Source organism: Microcaecilia unicolor, chromosome 9 (assembly GCF_901765095.1).
Source record: "Microcaecilia unicolor chromosome 9, aMicUni1.1, whole genome shotgun sequence".
Taxonomy (NCBI): Eukaryota; Metazoa; Chordata; class Amphibia; order Gymnophiona; family Siphonopidae; genus Microcaecilia; species Microcaecilia unicolor.
This window is the reverse complement of record NC_044039.1, coordinates 2,696,808-2,715,826: the sequence shown is the minus strand read 5'-3', so window position 1 is coordinate 2,715,826 and position 19,019 is coordinate 2,696,808. Positions and strand designations below refer to the sequence as shown.

At 44.0% G+C, this 19,019-nt stretch overlaps 1 protein-coding gene across 2 annotated transcripts; it reads left to right on the top strand.

The window, feature by feature from the left end:
- Nucleotides 1-6,644: 6,644 nt before the first annotated feature.
- RERGL (RERG like) lies at nucleotides 6,645-17,706 on the top strand. Of its 2 annotated transcripts, XM_030214614.1 has the most exons (5): nucleotides 6,645-6,975; nucleotides 7,278-7,334; nucleotides 8,047-8,120; nucleotides 10,828-10,976; nucleotides 16,799-17,706. In XM_030214614.1, the coding sequence occupies exons 1-5, from the start codon at nucleotides 6,924-6,926 to the stop codon at nucleotides 17,082-17,084; spliced, it is 618 nt and encodes a 205-aa protein (XP_030070474.1). In that variant the 5' UTR covers nucleotides 6,645-6,923; the 3' UTR covers nucleotides 17,085-17,706. The 2 variants fall into 2 exon arrangements, with proteins under 2 accessions (XP_030070474.1, XP_030070475.1); XM_030214615.1 differs by lacking the exon at nucleotides 7,278-7,334.
- Nucleotides 17,707-19,019: the final 1,313 nt, after the last annotated feature.

Here is a 19,019-nt window from a genome sequence, read left to right as displayed (position 1 = left end):
AGCCATCTAAGTGTCACTTGACATATCCACACACATGCAGCCATTTAAGGTTAGCTTTTATATAACTTCCATTTTCTAATTAGAGATCCTCTGTGTTCATCCCATGCCTTTTTGAATTCCGTCATCATTTGTGACTCTACCACCTCCTTAATGGAAGACTTTCCACATTTATGCTGTTAAAGCAAGGAAGAGGAGGAGGAGGAGACAGCACTCAAATAAATTGGCATTTGGTAGATGAGAGGCTGGTGCAGGTGCAGCTTACACTTCCACGGGAACCCCACAGAACTGGTTCCATCCCCGCGGGAACCCCACAGAACTGGTTCCATCCCCGCGGGAACCCCGCAGGAACTGCCTCCGTCCCCGCGGGAACCCCGCAGAACTGCTTCCATCCCCGCGGGAACCCCGCAGGAACTACCTCCGTCCCCGCGGGAATCCCGCGGGTTCCGCGGGATTCCCGCGGGGACGGAAGCCGTGCAGCTCTCTACTCTAGACGGAAAACTTGAAGGATCACTTACATAGTAGATGATGGCAGAAAAAGACCTGCACGGTCCATCCAGTCCTCTCAACAAGACAACTCATATTTGCTGCTTTCTGTGTATACCCTACTTTGACCTGTACCTATGCTCTTCAGGGCACAGACCGTATAAGTCTGCCCAGCACTATCCCCGCCTCCCAACCACCAGCCCCTCCTCCCAACCACCGGCTCTGGCTTAGACCGTATAAGTCTGCCCAGCACTATCCCCGCCTCCCAACCACCAGCCCTGCCTCCCAACCACCGGCTCTGGCACAGACCGTACAAGTCTGCCCAGCACTATCCTCACCTCCCAACCACCAGCCCTGCCTCCCAACCACCGGCTCTGGTATATTGAAGGAGGTCATCTTATCATTTGGAAATGATCCATGGACAGAGAAAAAAAAACTGTGAAAGACGTCATCTGCACTACAGCAAGAGTCTGTGTGAATGAACTGCTGGAACTGGACTTGCATTTATTAATCACCTTTTCCAAATCTGAGTTCAAGTGCAAGTTATTTCCCTGCATGAAGGGGTTTATCATGCAGTTGTTACCTGTAGGGTTAAGGGATTTGCAACATTCCTCTCCACCCACTGAGACACTTCTCTGCTCCTGTAGACATTGTAAAGGAAACTGTATATCTATATATCTTTATACACTTGAGGAAGTCTTAGAGCCCTATGCAAACAAATGGGATCATTGGGCTTACTGGCTCTGGCTGTAACATTTTGGCTTCTTGTATACAGACTTCACGCAAGGCAAGAACAAACTTCACCATTGTACTCCCTTTGCTTACACACAGAAAGGGAAGATAAGATCTACTCCAGTTTCCTCATTGTAGCTATCTTCTGCTTTCTGGAAGGGGTCTTCGGATCTTCTCTGAAATATAACCATAGTAAATGATGGCAGATAAAGACCTGAACGGTCCATCTAGTCTGCCCAACAAGATAAACTCATTTTACATGGTATGTGATACTTTATACCCGAGTTTGATTTGTCCTTGCCATTCTCGGCACAGACCGTAGAAGTCTACCCAGCACTCTTCTTGTGCTAAGTTCTGAAGCTAACGTCGAAGGCCCTTAAATTTACACTCCAGCCCATCCCTATCTATTGAGTCACGATCAGGGCGTAGACCGTAGAAGTCTGCCCAGCACTGTTCTTGTACTAAAAGTTCTGGAGATTCTGGAATCCTAAAGAGTTACAAGATTCCGGAATCCCAATTAGTAGCAACATTCCATGTAGAACCCCAAAGAGTAACATAGTAACATAGTAAATGACGGCAGATAAAGACCTGAACGGTCCATCCAGTCTGCCCAACAAGATAAACTCATTTTACATGGTATGTGATACTTTATATGTATACCCAAGTTTGATTTGTCCTTGCCTGCCTTTTCCAAACTCACCAATCTATGGACTGGTTTCTAGTACCAAAATACATAGTCATACCAGGTGCCCCCTGAGCAGCCCACAATATTCTGCTCACAATCTCATACTCAGGGAATCTGTGCCCATTGATTCAGCGCCTTCATGCTCTTACTTAGAGTAAAGCGTCTCAAAGATGTCTTTCAGGAACTAGTAAGGATGACCTGACTGACCTACCCAAACATTTTGGCTACCTGGAGGACTCTGGCAGTGGTCCAAGAGAGGAAATCAAAACACAGCATCACTGCCAGACTTTTGTGCCAAAGCATGCAAACACAGCAGACTTTGGCAGGGTACTAAGCACCTAACAGGACACCTGCCCTTTGCTGTAGGCAAAAATCTGCAAAGATTTTAACAAGCTGATTAAAGTGTCTGCTTGGAGACTTCTCTCTATGCCAAAGAGATAAACGAAATTTGTAGCACCACATGCCCCCTGCTCGATTCACAGTAAGCTCTTTAGAGAAAGGACCTATATTTTGTGAGGTTGACTCTGCTGCTTGGAGCTTCAATGTTGATGTCCTGCATCAGCTCTGCATTCATGTATAACATGTATTTATTTAATTATTTATTTATTGCATTTGTATCCCACATTTTCCCACCTCTTTGCAGGCTCAATGTGGCTTACAATACATCTGTGTGACACCCAGATGGGGTCTCTGATACAGTGTAGCAACTCTCAGATATCCGTGACTTCAGAATGGTTGGGAGTAACACAAATAAGTACTGGTACATTTCATAGAGAAGAGCTTCCAATCTGTTCTCATCGAGATACAGTTGCAGCCACAGGACACATCAGCTACACTGAGAATTCATCATGTAGGGAAGAAGCTGCAAGGCTGTCCCTGTATTACTACTATCACTCTTCTCTGGACTGCATGGTTTCCCATTGCTTTATTCTGTTGTTTCTACCATCCTGCCTCTTCACACACCGGGATTTCATCTTGCCTCACCTGCCCTGGGAGCAGAATACATAAGTATTGCCACACTGGGACAGACCAAAGGTCCATCACGCCCAGCGTCCTGTTTCCAACAGTGGCCAATCCAGGTCACAAATACCCTGGCTAGATCCCCAAAACGTTTGATACATTTTATGCTGCTTACCCCAGAAATAAGCAGTGGATTTTCCCCAAGTCATTTTAATAATGGTCTATGGACTTTTCCTTTAGGAAGCCATCCAATCCTTTTTTAAACCCTGCTAAGCTAACCACCTTTACCACAATCTCTGGCAACTAATTCCAGAGTTTAATTAATCACTTCTCAATGCTACTTTCCCAATTGTCATTGTCGGTTTCCTGGACTCTAAGGGTAGTAACGCAATGTTGTGCATTCTCTTTGTTGAAGTCTGTTACACTTTTACTTCACCCTGATTGTCCACCATTGGCCATCTGACTTTCCTAGTTTTGTACTACCTCTGGTGGGCTCATTCTCTCTAGACTTTCTTCTGATGGCTACTTTTCCTATTCCTGCATTCTGTTCCCAGGCTTCACAGGCAGGATTTCCCACCGGCCTCTTCTAATTTTCTTGACCCCTGAAGTCTCTTTTTGTCTTTTACTATGTGCATTTCTCACAAAGGACTCTTTAGGCACAATATTCAGCCCATGGTGCTCGGTGGTTTTTAAGCCGACAGCTGTGGGCTGAATTCAGCCTGGGTATTCAATTGATGGGCCATTTCTGGACTCCAGCATTGAATGTTCGGACAGCTGTGATCACCTGGAAGTTAACTGTGCACAGAGCTGATATTCAGACTGGTGCCCAGTTAGCTCAGCGGATAAAAATAAGGTGGCCATTTTGCTGTTCTAACCTTATGAACTCATTTAACCAGTTAGTGGACTGAATATTATCACTCAGTGCTTAAGAGCTGGTTGTGCCCCTGGGCTGCCTCAGCATTATCTGAACAGTGCTTCAGTGCTAATGAGTATTGGCAGGTGGCCACCTCAACAGGGTTAAACCCAGCAGGATCCTCTCCTGCCTGGTTAACCCTTTTTGAATATTGGGTCACGAAAATGATAAAGGGGATGGGACAACTTCCCTATGAGGAAAGGTTAAAGGAGCTAGTGCTCTTCACTTTATAAAAAAGATGGCTGAGGGGAGATATGATAGAGGTCTATAAAATAATGAGTAGAGTGGAACGGGTAGAAGTGAATCACTTGTTTACGCTTTCCAAAAATACTAGGACTAGGGGGCACACAATGAAGTTACTAAGTAGTAAATTTAAAACAAATAAGAGAAAATATTTCTTCACTCAGCATGTAATTAAACTCTGGAAATCTTTGCCAGAGAATGTGGTAAAAGCAGTTAGCTTAGCAGGGTTTAAAAAAAAGGTTTGGATAACTTCCTAAAAGAAAAGTCCATAAGCCATTATTAAAATGGACTTGGGGAAAATCCACTGCTTATTTCTAAGATAAACAGCATAAAATGTGTTGTACTGTTTTGGGATCTTGCCAGGTGCTTGTGACCTGGTTTGGCCACTGTTGGCCACTGTTGGAAACAGGATGCTGGGCTTGATGGACCTTTGATCTGTCCCAGTATAGCAACGTTTATGTCCTTATAAGTTTATCACAGCTGCCTGTAGTGAAGCAGAGGGGTGGGAGGTCAGGTACAGGGTGAATACAGAAGTTGTGGTTGTTACTTTTGGTGTTTGAAGTTTCATAACACTGATCTGAGCAATTAGGGGAAAGATAAAATTAAAGAGTGAATATTTAAAAGTATAAACAAATAAATTAGACCTACTAGAGCAGGAGCAAGTGTAAACCACAGAATAATAGTGTAACCCAGGGGATGTAATGACCCCCTGAACAGGCAAAATAAAAATATTCTGCACGAGAAATCACAAACAGTGGCAAAGAGGGAAAAAAAGAAGCTGGTGTGGAAGGATGGACACCAGTGGTCTCCAACCTTTTTTGTGTAAAGGGCTACAAAGTGGACACGTGGAAGCTCCAGGGGCCACCACAAGATTTTAGTTTTACACATGTAATTTTAAATACTAATTTTGATTCTACAAGGATAGATTTAAAAAAAAAACCCTCTTTTTCTTATTTATGATCCTTACACAATATTGATTTCTCTTTGCTGCTGGTGGAGACAAGGATGGGATTTGAACCCAGGGAAGCAGAGGACATGCGCAGAGGATGTCCAAGAGACAGGAAGGAGTTGAAGAAATGAGCAGTTGGTTTAGTTTTGCAGACCTGAAAGGCCACAGTAGATATCTCCTTTCCTGCCCAGTTGTTTCTAATTCTAACTGATAATGATTATCTGTGGTAGAAAAATTGAATTGGATCACCTGAAGGATGCTGCACTGTCGGGAGGCAGGTAGAGAAAAAGGCCCCACAAAGCTCTGGAGTAACATGTGCCTCATATTGACACCAATGTGACTAAGCATGGCATGTGCGACCCAGCGGAGCTTCAAGATTACAAAAAGAGCCATTTAAAAATCATTCATGAAATGAACAAGGTGAGCAGTGACTGAGAAGTCAGAAATAGCCCCTCTGCACTCCACCACTGGGGTTTTTTTTTTCTGTGTTCATGTTGGTGGCTTGCAATAGCAGGTACCAAACCTGGAGAGAGAAACTAGTGCTTAGAATAAAGCAGAAGCGCTAGAAAAGGACTAGACTGAGTTCAGAAGACACGATTGCCATGTCCAGAAGATTATCTTAAACAGAAGTTAAGCAAGTGAAAGACAAGGCTGAATTTAGAGCTAAACCTTAGCATTAACTCTAGGACTCAGCTGCATGGCTGGTGCAGAGGATCTTGGCTTTGATTCTCCTCATACTTGGGATCTACTTGGTTGGGGAAAAGAAGACATGGTCATAATGCAGAAGAGGCACCTGGTAGCCAGACTGAGGTACATGATTGCCATATTCCAGTAGGGGCCCCGGTGTTTGGCCCCCTGACTGAGGGCTGGTGCAGCCAAGTCCTTTGGAAAGGGATATCAATGGGGAAAGCAAAGCTGTGTGTACTTCTGATTGGAAGCTCCTGACCCTGTATAGACTGGGTCCAAATGAGTTGGAAGCCAAAAGGAATAGGAGAAAACTGCCAAGTTGAAAAAAAAAAAAAAGAACCACAATGCCGGTATGCAACATATCTGATTGATCAGATCATTTATGTGAGTACAATCCACATGCGCAGCTTAGTATTAGCAGGGTTTTAAACTGTAACTTTCTGATCTCTATCCCCCCCCCCCGCCCCCCACCACTGAAAATGTGTCCTTCTACTGCTGGTACAGCACAGAGAACTTTTGCAAAATTCGTTTTGACTTTATTGTGTGCAGGACCATGAAACAACACAGATGTGTTATCAATGGAATTAATCCAAATCTGTTTTCCAAACGCTGCATCTGTTTGCAGTTCCACCACCGTCTCCTTGTTCAGGTAAAAAAAAAACCTGGTGTGATTCTCTGCTTCTAAACACACCGGATACTCCTCCTGGTCTCCCTGAAGTTTATTTGGAATTAGCTCAAACTTTTTTCAGCAGCTCAACGTGACTAGTTACATTCAGATGTACTAGGTATTTCCTTGCCCCCGGAGGGTTTGCACTAGTCACTTTAACCTTCCATTGCCTCAGGCACAAAAACCACTTTCCACTGCGAGCCCACTAGGGACAGAGAAGTAGCAGCTCAGGCAACAGAGGGTTAAGTGACTCGCCCGAGATCAGGAGGAGCTGCAGCAGGATTTTGAACCGGTTCTCAGCCCTCCTGCTGCATGGTGAGGAGGGGATACCATGCTGGAAGTGTACCTTGTGCCCTCCCCGCCTGGGATGGGGGGAAAGAGGGGGGGGGGGGGCAGCAGCTGCTACTGCATCAGTTTGACATCACCGGCACAGGCAATATAAATATAGAACGATGTGGGAAAAGCAGGAGCCACAGTGACAATTCCTCTGGACTTTTGTGACAAGGCAGGAGAGGGAAAAACTCTCCTGTCACTAATATAGACCAGGCTGCTTTTGTTTCTCAGTCGAGGGATGATCCCCTGAGGAGGAGCAGAAGAGTGAACCATGAACGAGCTGAAGCTGGCTGTGCTGGGCAGCAAAGGGACTGGGAAGTCTGGTGAGTGTGTAGGGAAGCAGAGATTTCTGGCCACTGTACGCTCTGGGTTCTCTTGCGTTGTTTGTGCTTTGCTGTGCTAATGCCAACCCTCCTGTAGCTTAGCATGTGCACATCTGCCCTGTGCTGCTCGATTTCCTTGTGCTTCTTCTGATCACTCCAGCGCGACTTAACCTCACAGCCCGGTGCTGCACCCCAGCTCAACTGAGACCCCCCCCCCCCCCTTCCTCCCGTTTGCTTGCATTTGCTTTTCCGCCTAGAATGGGAGCTGATTTTTCAAAGTGTTGACCTGTTTCTTCTCTCAGCTCTGACGGTGCGTTTCCTCACCAGGCGCTTCATAGGAGAATACGCCTCTAACTCGGGTAGGTTTCCACAAGTTCCTTCTTGAAATCCTAAACTTTTAAATCAATATTTGCACTAAAGATTTCCAGCAGCTTGGACGGGAAATGTCTGGGCAGAAGCTAAACGCACAGGTCAGAAAACACTTCTGTTAACAGAAAAGGTTGGAAAAGGCAGAAAAGCCCTTCCTGGAAGTAACAGACGCCCACCCTGTACCCCAGGGGCACCGACTAGAACCAGTTTCCATCCTATGGTGTAGGGACAGTATTTATAGCATAATCGGTACCGACCTACTGTCCCCCCAGCATCACCAGGGGACTTGTGACACAAGAAGACCTAATAAGGAACGTTCATGTATTACCATAATTTATTCTTCCTTAACATATATATGCACATGATATATATCTATACCATGATCTGTTCACGTATGTTATGTTACATGTATGTTACCATGTATGTATGCAACTTAACACATTACCATTAGTAATTCTGTTACCCGGAAATGGCAACCCCCATTACAGCAAATGTAACCCCCATTGAGCCTGCAAATTGTTGGGAAAATGTGGGATACAAATGCTACAAATAAATAAATAAAATGACACCCCAATGTTTCAATCACATTGTACAAAAATATGGGCTCTGTTAACAACACTGTAAGGGAAGGTATTTCTCAGCTCAGTACTTTCACCCATCCTGCAGGTCAAATGCTAACAAAAGTACTTTGCTTCTTTCCAGAAAGCATCTACACGAAAAGACTGTGTCTGGACGGGAGGCAGATGAATTTGGAAATGTACGACCCCTGCTCACAGGTACAGGGTACCAACAGAATGAACCTGTTTCCCACCCTTCTCTTGTGGGCTGCTTAAAAGGGGTTTCTTCCAGGGCTCTGACCTGCTATTGACAGATTCCATAGTGAAAACTTCCGCCTCTAGTCTGGAATTAATGGGGGTCTCAAGAATTTTGTTAAAGTGTTTAATCTGTATTGGACAGAAGGGTTCTTCCTTGTTTCGGAGTTCCACTTCAACCTCAATTTTTTTGTATTTTGTATTTTATTTATTAGGATTTTTTCACCACCTTTTTGAAAGAATTCACTCAAGACAGTGTACAGTAAGAATACATCAAACATAAGCAATTACAGCAGTAAAAATATTCAAATAACAATACAAGGTATGGCATAATGTTAAGTGACTGATGCTGCGCACTGAGAGGAGAAACCAGAGAACAGGGTTACTGGGTTCTGGAAAATTCACCAGCCCACCTCACTGTCTTTCTGTGCTTTTAGTTCACCTGAGCATTTACCAAAAATGTAAACAATCCAGAAATTACTTAAATTTGAGTGTTAAGTGAAGCTAATACTTGAACGCAGTTCTCTGAGATGCCACATCTTGCAAATCCCCAAGCAATGATCTGACCTGGCAGGAATAGGTTAGCAAAGAAGTAATTTCTATGTTTTCTTGTTGTTCACTGTATGTCTTAGAGGATTAACTAAAAGAAGTCTGGAGCCCACCTCTTCAATGTCGCCTTCGGCACCTAACCACCATACCCCTATTCAGGAAACCTAGACTGCCCCAACTTGACATTTCGCCCATTAGATTGTAAGCTCCTTTGAGCAGGGACTGTCCTTTTTTGTTAATTTGTACAGCGCTGCGTAACCCTAGTAGCGCTCTAGAAATGTTAAGTAGTAGTAGTAGTAGCTCCTGATTCATCATCCTCTCTCTGAACTCTGACAAACCATGTGCCGTGCCAAATTAGACTAAATTAAGTGATGCACTCCTAGTGGTTAATGCAGCAGCATAAAAACCAGGGTAACTGGGTTTGGTTCCTGCTGCACCTCCTTGGGACCATGAGCAAGCAAGTCACTTAACCCTCCTTTGCCCCCAGGTACAAAAGAAGTACCTGTATATAATAGGAAAACTGCTTTGACTGTAACCACAGAAAGGCAGTGTATCAAACTCCCACCCCTATCCCCTTTCCAACTTTCCAGGAATCACACTGAAATCTGGACTTCAGGGGCTAAACTTGCACTTCCTGTGTTTTTGGGGGGGAATTAAAAGGTTCAATCTCCCCTCCTCCGCCCCCAGTCTTTAAGTGTCTTAGTAGCAATTTGATGTAGAGAAAATTCCAGATCACAGATCTTCCTTTGCCAGAGTCTACAGTCAGTTTATAAAAGGGAAGCGGAATTTAGCAACCCAGCTCAAGCTTCAGCCTGAAGTACACTGGGGGCCCTCTAACCCTCTCCCTAGTGGTCACTTTCCTATCCCAAATTCAACCTAAGTTCATAAATCCTTGGATAACAGGAGCCTTGTGCTTCAATTAGGACAGGCAGGAAGTTCAGCCATATTTGAGCTCAGGCCAAGGGTCAAAGGTCACCAAATAGACTTCACTTCCATTTTCTCCCCCTTATGGTAAAACCAACCTCAGATTTCAAACTATTTTAGATACACCGAATGCTACTTTCACAGGAGTTTGAGTATCTTTTTCCGATGGACCTGAGGGGGTTAAGAGATGGCCCAGCAGCCCAACTTAAACCTGGTGTAAATTCTCGGGTCTAAATTAGGCGCGGATCTCCCATTTTCTATAACACTGCAGTCAAATTCCGGAAACACCCAAGCCCCTCTCATGGCCACACCTCCTTTTCAGATCCACATGTAAAATTTATGCCCACATCTTTATAGAATACTGACTGCAGGGGCATAGCCAGACTTCAGCGGGAGGGGGGTCCAGAGCCCAAGGTGAGGGAGCACATTTTAGCCCCCCCTCCCGGCACCGCCGACCCCCCTCCTGGTGGCGGCGCCGCCCCAGCACTTCCCCGTCCCTTCCGACCCCCCTCCCACTGCTGCCAATCTGCCACCGCCAGGTACCTTTGCTGGCTCGGGTCCCCAACCCCTGCCAGCCGAAGTCCCCTTCAGCACCGTTCTGTGAGTCCGGCGCGTTCAATGATCTAGATTCTGTTTCTGTGAGTCCTGATGTCCTGCACATTCCTACATGCAGGACGTCAGGACTCACAGAAACAAAATCCAGATCAGCAGCAATGCGCCGGGGACCGGCGCTGAAGAGGACTTCGGCTGGCAGGGGGGGGGGGGTAAAAGCAGGGGGGCCAGGGCTAAATCTGCGGTGGCCTATGCCCCGGTGGCCCCACCTAGCTACGCCCCTGCTTCTGAGATGTGCATGTAAACTCAAATTGTTGCCATTAACTGATTGCTAGCGCCCAGTTGTCAAGTAACTGCTCGTTAGTCAATTTATTTGTGTGCACAATTATGGAATACACCTGATGTGTGCCAAATTTTGGTGCACAATTTTAAGTTACATGCACTGTGTAGACTAGCAGATAGGCGACCAGCTGGCACTAATCAGGTAATTTACACTTACACATATAAGTGTTAGTAACCTCTACATTTACGTGTGAAAATGCGAGTGTCTCACTTCTAGAACTGCCTTTCACATGCTTTTGTGTACTTGCATTATCAATGTCCAACAGTACTGGACTGGCCCTTATAATCTTCCTTTCCCTTTCAGCCCCTTAAAGGAAAGCCACCATTCAGGGACGAACTGCAGTGGGCCGACGGGTTGGTGGTCGTCTATGACATCAGTGACCGGTCATCATTCATCTATGCAAAGGCTCTTATATACAGAATACGGGACCCACACTTAGGAGCCTGCAAAAGGTATATGGCAAATGTCTTTATATCATGTAATACGGCAAACTAACACTTGGAGGCCATATTGGTAACTGTTTGTGGAGCTGAATCTAAGTAATGCCGAAGTTTGAGTTGGTGTCAAGAGAACATTACTAGTGAGAACTGGCCAGTAGAGAGACACATTGGAACAGTAGGGTTCTGATTTGTGTACACATCTCCAAGAATAAAAATAGGAAAGCACACTCCTTTTATTTATTAATTGGAAAATGTTGATGCAATTGTACAAACACAAAAGTCAGAAAATCGTAGAATTAGGTCAACAGGCACATAAAAATCTCTCTCTTTTTAGTCTGTAAAATATGAAACCGATTTCCTCAGTGCCTTGAAACCTTTTCTACATTGCACCACAGATAAAATTAATAAAACACATGTTTATGAAAAGTCTGACATCATGGGATAAGATCACCTCCTAATGTGAATGAGAATAGTAGAGTTATGGCCATGGAGAAGAGCCATGGTTGCTTCTTCTTCGTGTTGACTGCAGCTGTCACCATTGCAGAGCAACTAGTTGCGTGCATTGTAAAGTCAATAAAACTACATCCACCCACACACTTTTGGGGGTAAGTTTATAAAATCAGAATTTTTAATGGAAATATATAACACAATGGCAGATAAAGAGCAGATGGTCTATCAAGTCTACCCATCTATGCTGACTACTAAGCTCTACAGTCCCCCCTGTCCCTTAGAGATCCTCTGTGCTTGTCCCATGCTTTCTTCAATTCAGATACAGTTCTAATGTTCAGCACTTCTGCTGGGAGGTTGTTCCGTGCACCCATAACCCTTTTGGTAAAGAAATATCCTCTTAGATTATTCCTGAGTCTATACGCTTTCACTTTCATTCTATCATTCCATGCCCTATTGCTTCAGCGCTTCCTTCCTGCAGTGTATTTATACCACGGAGAATGCCCCTATCATACTCCGTCCACCTTTATTCCAAAGTATGCATACTGAGATCTTTAAGTTGGTTCCCCCCATGCTATATCATGAAGACCACATTAGCTGCTCTCTAAACCAACTCCGTCCTGTTTATATTCAAAATACTTCATAAGTACATACATAAGTGCATAAGTGTTGCCATAATGGGATAGGCCATAGGTCCATCAAGCCCAGCATCCTGTTTGCAGCAGTGGTCAATCCACGTTACAAGTACCTGTTAAAATCCCAAAACAGTAGAATACATTTTATGCTGCTTATCCTAGAAATAAACAGTGGATTTTCCCCAAGTCCATCTTAATAATGGCTTGTGGACTTTTAGGAAGATATCCAAACCTATTAAAAACCCTGCTAAGCTAAATGCTTTTACTATATTATCTGGCAGCGAATTGCAGAGTTTAATTACACATTGAATGAAGAAATATTTTCTCTGATTTGTTTGAAATTTACTACTTAGTGGCTTCTTTGTGGGCCCCCCTAGTCCTAGTATTTTTGGAAACAGTATACAAGCGATTCACATCTACCTGTTCCACTCCACTCAGCGTTTTATAAACCTCTATCATATCTCCCCTCAGCCATCTGTTCTCCAAGCTGAAGATCCCTGGCCACTTTAGCCTTTCCTGATAGGGAAGTTGTCCCATCCCCTTTATCATTTTCATGTCCCTTCTCTGTACCTTTTTTAATTCCACTATATATTTTTTGAGATGCGGTGACCAGAATTGCACACAGTATTCGAGGTGCAGTCGCACCATGGAGGGAGACACAGGCATTATAACATTCTCAGTTTTGTTTTCCATTCCTTTCTTAATATTTCAACTAGGTCAAAAGCTGCAGATAGGTCAAGAGAAATTTCCAGGACTATGGAGCGTTTATCATGATGAGAGCGGATTTCACTTAGTAATGCTGCCACTACTGTCTCTGTACTGAAATGTAATACCAAGACTTTTTTCTGGAAAGGAAGCTAGATAGTTGAGTGAAAACCACTTTTTCATGAATTTTTGACATGTAGCATAACTTTGATACTGGGCGTTAGTGCATAGGGATTAAAGGGTCAAGGCTTGGCTTCTTTAAGATGGAGCAGACCAGGGGTGTAGCCAGACAGCAGATTTTGAGTGGGCACCAAATGTTCTCTCCCCCACCCCCACACCAAAAAAATATCTCAGCTGGTGGGAAAATGCTTCTCTCCAGTCTCCACCTTGGTAGTTTGCAGCAGGCGTGTGCTAAAAACTGAGCATGCAAAGATGCCAATATTGTGGGGAGCAGCATTTTCGTTACCATGTGCTACTGTTGGATGGGCCTGAGCCCTAAGTGGGTGGGCCCCGGCCCACCCAGGCCCACCTGTGGCTACGCCACTGGAGCAGACGACAGCCATTTTCCAAATTACAGGGAATTGCCCTGTTGAAAAACTAGAGTTAATTATTGATAAGGTCGTAGGAAGCACTCCCAATTCAGGAAGCTTGAAAGAACTGGATAGGAAAGGATCACATGACCCATACGTAGGTCTAATGGTAGAGAGTGTTCAATGTTGGTCCTCGAGATCCACAACCCAGTTGGATTTTCATGATTTCCACAATGAATATGCATGAGATATATTTACATACAATGGAGGCAGTGTATGCAGATCAGTCATATGTGTATTCATTGGTGAATCCTGAAAAGACAACTAGGTGGCAGATCTCAAAGACTGACATTGAGCACCCCTGAAATAGGGTATCCATCACTCTTACACCAGCTCCGAATATGAGATGGAAGCATCCAGTAATGGAGGCATCTAGTGAAATATTAATGTATTATAAATAACCAAATGCTTCAAAGCAGCTTTAAGACATGATACAGGCCCTACTGTGTTTCCTGCTGGAGACAGGGTATGGTCTGAGGGTCAGTGCTAGACTTATAACAAAGACATAATAAACACATTAAAAACAATTTATACGTTCAATACATCCAGAACCTTCCCATGGACCCGTGAGGAGATCGATACAATAGCAATAGCTTTTTATATTTCTCTAAGACATCAGCAAACAAAAATCAAACATTGAACAGCTTCCTGAAGTGCAATAAAATCCCATCTGCACATGGTTGATCACATAACCCACGCCATGAAGGAAGCGCGATCATGGAAAAGACACAACAGAAAGCTTTCCATGTCGAAGTGGAGGCGTTCATAAGCATTGCTTCTCCACAGATTCATCCCTACGAGAAGAACATTAATGCACTTGCCGTGGTGATGTAGGTCATTCCACTGTATTAAGGTAATTACCATAGTTACGACAGTGCTTTCCAATTTACATCAGAGTTTTCATTAATTTAGTACTTGTGATTTTCTTGTTGCCATGGAAATGACAGCCTATCCGAATTCAAAAGAAAAGTCAAATATAATTGTATGAATAGAACAGCAGGGTCTGCTACAAACTGCCCAGCTGGGTCTCTGAGTGAGACCCGGGAGGGATTGTGTTTGCTTTATACCAGGCACTAACTTTCCTTTCTGTTAACGAGGGCAAATGTCTTGCGTAGAACACGGTGTTAAAACTGTGCTTTCAACATGCTAGTGATGTCGAACGTTCAGAAAAGATGCCTCGGGTCACACGTGGTGCATGCGTTCATCTACGCATTCACCAGCTGTAATGCAATTTTGGAAATGGTATATCTTTATTTTTCTTTGTCTTGCTTTTTATTTAACATTTATATTCCAGGGCTGTCAATATTTCTGTTTGTTCACAGTAGTTTAGAAATTAAACGTTCATAAATAATGACATATAGACCCACATTAGATAATAAAAACAACTTACACAGCTACATAAAATCAAAGATTACAGTCAGTAAAATGCACAGTTGAAACATAATCATTAACAACATAATATTGAAATCTAATTTCCTATTATCTGCTTTCATTGTTTAAGAATAAGCAGAAGGTTTCATTTTCCATGCTGGCACAGGCTGATACTTTGTAGGCTAGACTTAGTACGAATCCCATTCTCATGGGGTTCCCCGGTGTTCTCTTCACCAACCACAGCTTATCCTGAAAGACGCATGAAGACTTATCACTGATACTAAGAGATTTCCCTGTTCTAAAGGAGCTTCGTTGGCTTCCCATATCCTTCTGGTTTCAGTATAAAATTCTTCTGGTTAAATGGTCTGTCCTACTTGTACCTCTCCGGTATGCTCACCCGTGCTGCCCCTTCACATTTGGTACTGGCCCCCTATGTGAATCAACTTTTTCTTCCCTCAGTTTCCGCTCATCATCTGGACAGTACCTGACAGACTTGTTTCTCTTACCTTGGGCTCTGTTATTATCTTTCCTGGACTTAAGGGGCCATTTTTAAAGCAAGTACACCCTGGCTTATGGCGAACAATAGAACTAAATCCAGCTGGGAACAGCTTGAGGTGATGCTAACAATTCCCCCCCCCCCCCCCCCCCTTAATCCTCCTGAAGTCATTCCTTCTATGGCTTCCTCTTGATATCTTGTATTTCTTTTCTTGATTTTGTAAATGCTTTCTTGGACTGATTAGTTTGAATGCCGGTTTATCAAACTAAACCTAAGGAGGCTCACTAAACCCAATATGCAGATTTATTTCTCAAGTAAAATGTATGACGAAACTGTAAGGGCCCTGTTTTTAAGGTGCGCTAGTGTTTTTAGCTAGAAACCCATATATTCCTATGGCTATCTCTAGCATTAGCGTGCGCTAAAAACACTAACACGCCTTTCAGTCTAGACTATGGGATACTTGACAGAGACTTACTTTGGTGATGACTTACGTCTACCAACATGGCGGCCCTTTTACTAAACTTAACATTCACTAACAGAATTAGCACATGCTAAATGCTAAGAAGTCCATTTCATACCTATGGGCCTCTTAGAATATACAAAAAATAGGAGTGGGAATGTGCTAATTAAGGGGCCCTTTTACTAAGCCACGTAGGCACCTACGCACACCCAACGTGCGTCAATTTGGAGTTACCGCCCAGCTACCACGTGACCCTTGTGGTAATTTCATTTTTGATGCGCGTCTGGTACACGTGCCGGAAAATAAGTGTTCTTTTCTGGCACACGGCAGAAACCGGGTGGTAATTGTCATTCTACACTTGTAGACAATTACCGCACAGTTAACGCGTAAGACCTTACCACTAAGTCAATGGCAGGTGGGAAGGTCTCAGACCCAAAATGGACATGTGCCAATTTTTATTTTGTCACACGTCCTTTTTTACAGATGCACTGAAAAATGGATCTGCGCACGCCCAAAACACGCACCTACACTAGCGCAGCCCATTTTTCAGCGCATCTTTGTAAAAGGAACTCCTAAGTTAGCACACACTAACCTTTAGTAAAAGGCTCCATAGTTATATTGAAGTGCCTATGATATATTTCATTGGTTTTTTCTTAGCTAATCAATTATATGGTCATTTAGCTACTGTGTAGTATTCTGATCATTTTCTGTTATACTGAGAGACTCTGATGGCCAAGATTTTTCCTTGCTCTCATCTGTCTAGAAAACCCCTGAAGCTTAAGCATTTTAGCTCGGTAACTACCTCTGAATAACACTAGGTCAATTCCTACAGCTCCTCGTTCCTTAATGTAACCAACCACAGTAGCAAGAATAACAACACATTTCTCTCTAACTTTTCCTTATGCAATGTGAAGTTTAACATAGATCACTAGCTACCTTGAGGAAAGATAGTTAGTTAGTTAGTTAGTTAGTTAGTTAGTTAGTTAGTTAGTTAGTTATTGGGCTATTAATGTAAAAATCAATAAAAGTTCAGCTTATCATTTAGCACAACATGCTAATCCTCAGTATAACACACAGGAAGAAGACTTAGCTGAACCCTAATGCAAACCTACCTTCTTGTTCCGCTTCAGAGATACGGAGTCAGTGGTGGTTTTGGTTGGCAACAAACAAGATTTGTGCCACATGAGAGAAGTGGGCTGGGAAGAAGGACAACAGATGGCATCAGACCACAAATGCCAGTTTTATGAATTGTCTGCCGCAGAACAATACCAGGAAGTGATGGCCATGTTCACAGCGGTTATCAGAAGCATCGTCACAACGAATATCAAACTGAAGGAAAAAAGAAGGCCCAGCGGGTCAAAGTCAATGGCCAAACTGATCAATAATATGTTTGGAAAGAGACGAAAGTCTGTGTAGTCTGAACACGGAATCGTGCCGCCGACGTAGAGCGAAGTGATAATATCCAGGCTTTGGAACTTGGAACTGCTGAAAGTTGCAAACCTAACGCCATCATATCATGATATAACGATGACTGTTACTTTCTAAATCTACTTGGTACGTTGCAGACCCTATTCTTTGGACTATGAGAGCAATAACGAATTGGGATTGCTGTGAAAAGGAAATCAGAGTGGATGAGAATCTACCAACGGACCAGGACTATGAGGCCTTTACAGAGACTCTAGTAGAACCAACTTTAACTCTTACCATTCCTCTAGATAGGGAAGTGCTGGAGAATCTGTTGTGAAAATGGTAACCTAAAAAGGTTTTATAATAGGTCATTAGAGGCAAAATTCTCTTGACACTTGTGAGCAGGATGGGTTTTTTTTCACATGTTGTACATTAACATTATGTTTTTTAGGTCATACAGTATGTATATGATTTGCTACTAAAATTATTTAAAATCACATTCCACAGTGACAACATTTTATGAAATTCAACTTTGCAAGTTGTTGATATCTGGAAAGTACCGTATTTTTCGGACTATAAGATGCACCGGACCATAAGACGCACCTAGGTTTTAGAGGAGGGAAATAGGAAATTTTTTTTTTCCCTTTTTCCCTCCTCTAAACCTAGGTGCTCTGGTGCGTCTTGTCCGAGTTCGGGATCGCCCTCCCCCCGGCCCTGTCACCATTTCTCCCTACTCACGTCACGCGATCTTCCCTGGTGGTCTAGTGACGTCGAGGCAGGAAAGAGCCCCCTCTTTCCTGCCCAGCACGCTGCTCTCCGTCCTCCTGTATGCTGCCTGACGGTCTCAACGAGATTCAAAATGGCCGCCGAGAATTGAAGTCTCGGCGGCCATTTTGAATCTCGCCGAGACCGTCAGGCTGCATATAGGAGGACGGAGAGCAGCGCGCTGGGCAGGAAAGAGGGGGCTCTTTCCTGCCCCGACGTCACTAGACCACTAGGGAAGATCGCATGACGTGAGTAGGGAGAAGTGGTGACAGGGCCGGGGGGAGGGCGATCCCGAACTCGGGGGGAGGGAGGGCGATCCCGAACTCGGGGGGAGGGCGGGAGGGAGGGAAATCGCTACCTTCGGACTATAAGACGCACCCCCCCATTTTCCTCCCAAATTTGGGGGGAAAAAAGTGCGTCTTATAGTCCGAAAAATACGGTAGCTTCTTTAGGACAAGTAGAACAAATACGCTACCCCACAAGTCGACCTTTCTAGCTGACCAAACGCTATAATTTTAAGAAACATCAGTAGAGAAGTGCATAGGCAAAAAAGTTTGGTTTGGTTTCAGAATATTTTCGGGGGGGGGGGGTGTTCACAAGTTGTGTTTGAATAAATTTTTTTTTACACGCACTAGAACATTTTAACGTGCAAATTGTATGCACGTTAATTCTTAGGTTAACAAGTGAAATTGATCTTGTGTGCACTATTATTTTTAAGAGGTGCTAATGCAGTGGCGTAGCCAAAGGTGGGCCTGGGTGGGCAAAGGCCCACCCACTTAGGGCTCAGGCCCACCCAACAATAGCACACGTTTAGTGGTAGCTGGTGGGATCCCAAGCTCGGCCAGCTGAAGACTTCCCCCCTGATGGTAACGAAAACGCTACTCTCCATGATACCGGCGCCTGCACATGCTCAGATTTCAGCGCATGCTTGCTGCAGACTGCCGGTGTTTTCCTGCCAGCTGAGATATTTTTGGGGGGTGTTGGGGGAAAACACTTGGTGCCCACCCACTTCTTGCCTAGGCCCACCCAAAATCTGTTTTCTGGCTACGCCCCTAATGAACAATTGTGTGCTATTGAATGAACATCCCTAGAATCAGGGTAACTTCACGATTTTGCTTCTTATGTATAAGTTATAATCCCATGTCTTTCACTTAACTGATCGCACAATAGCTGCACATT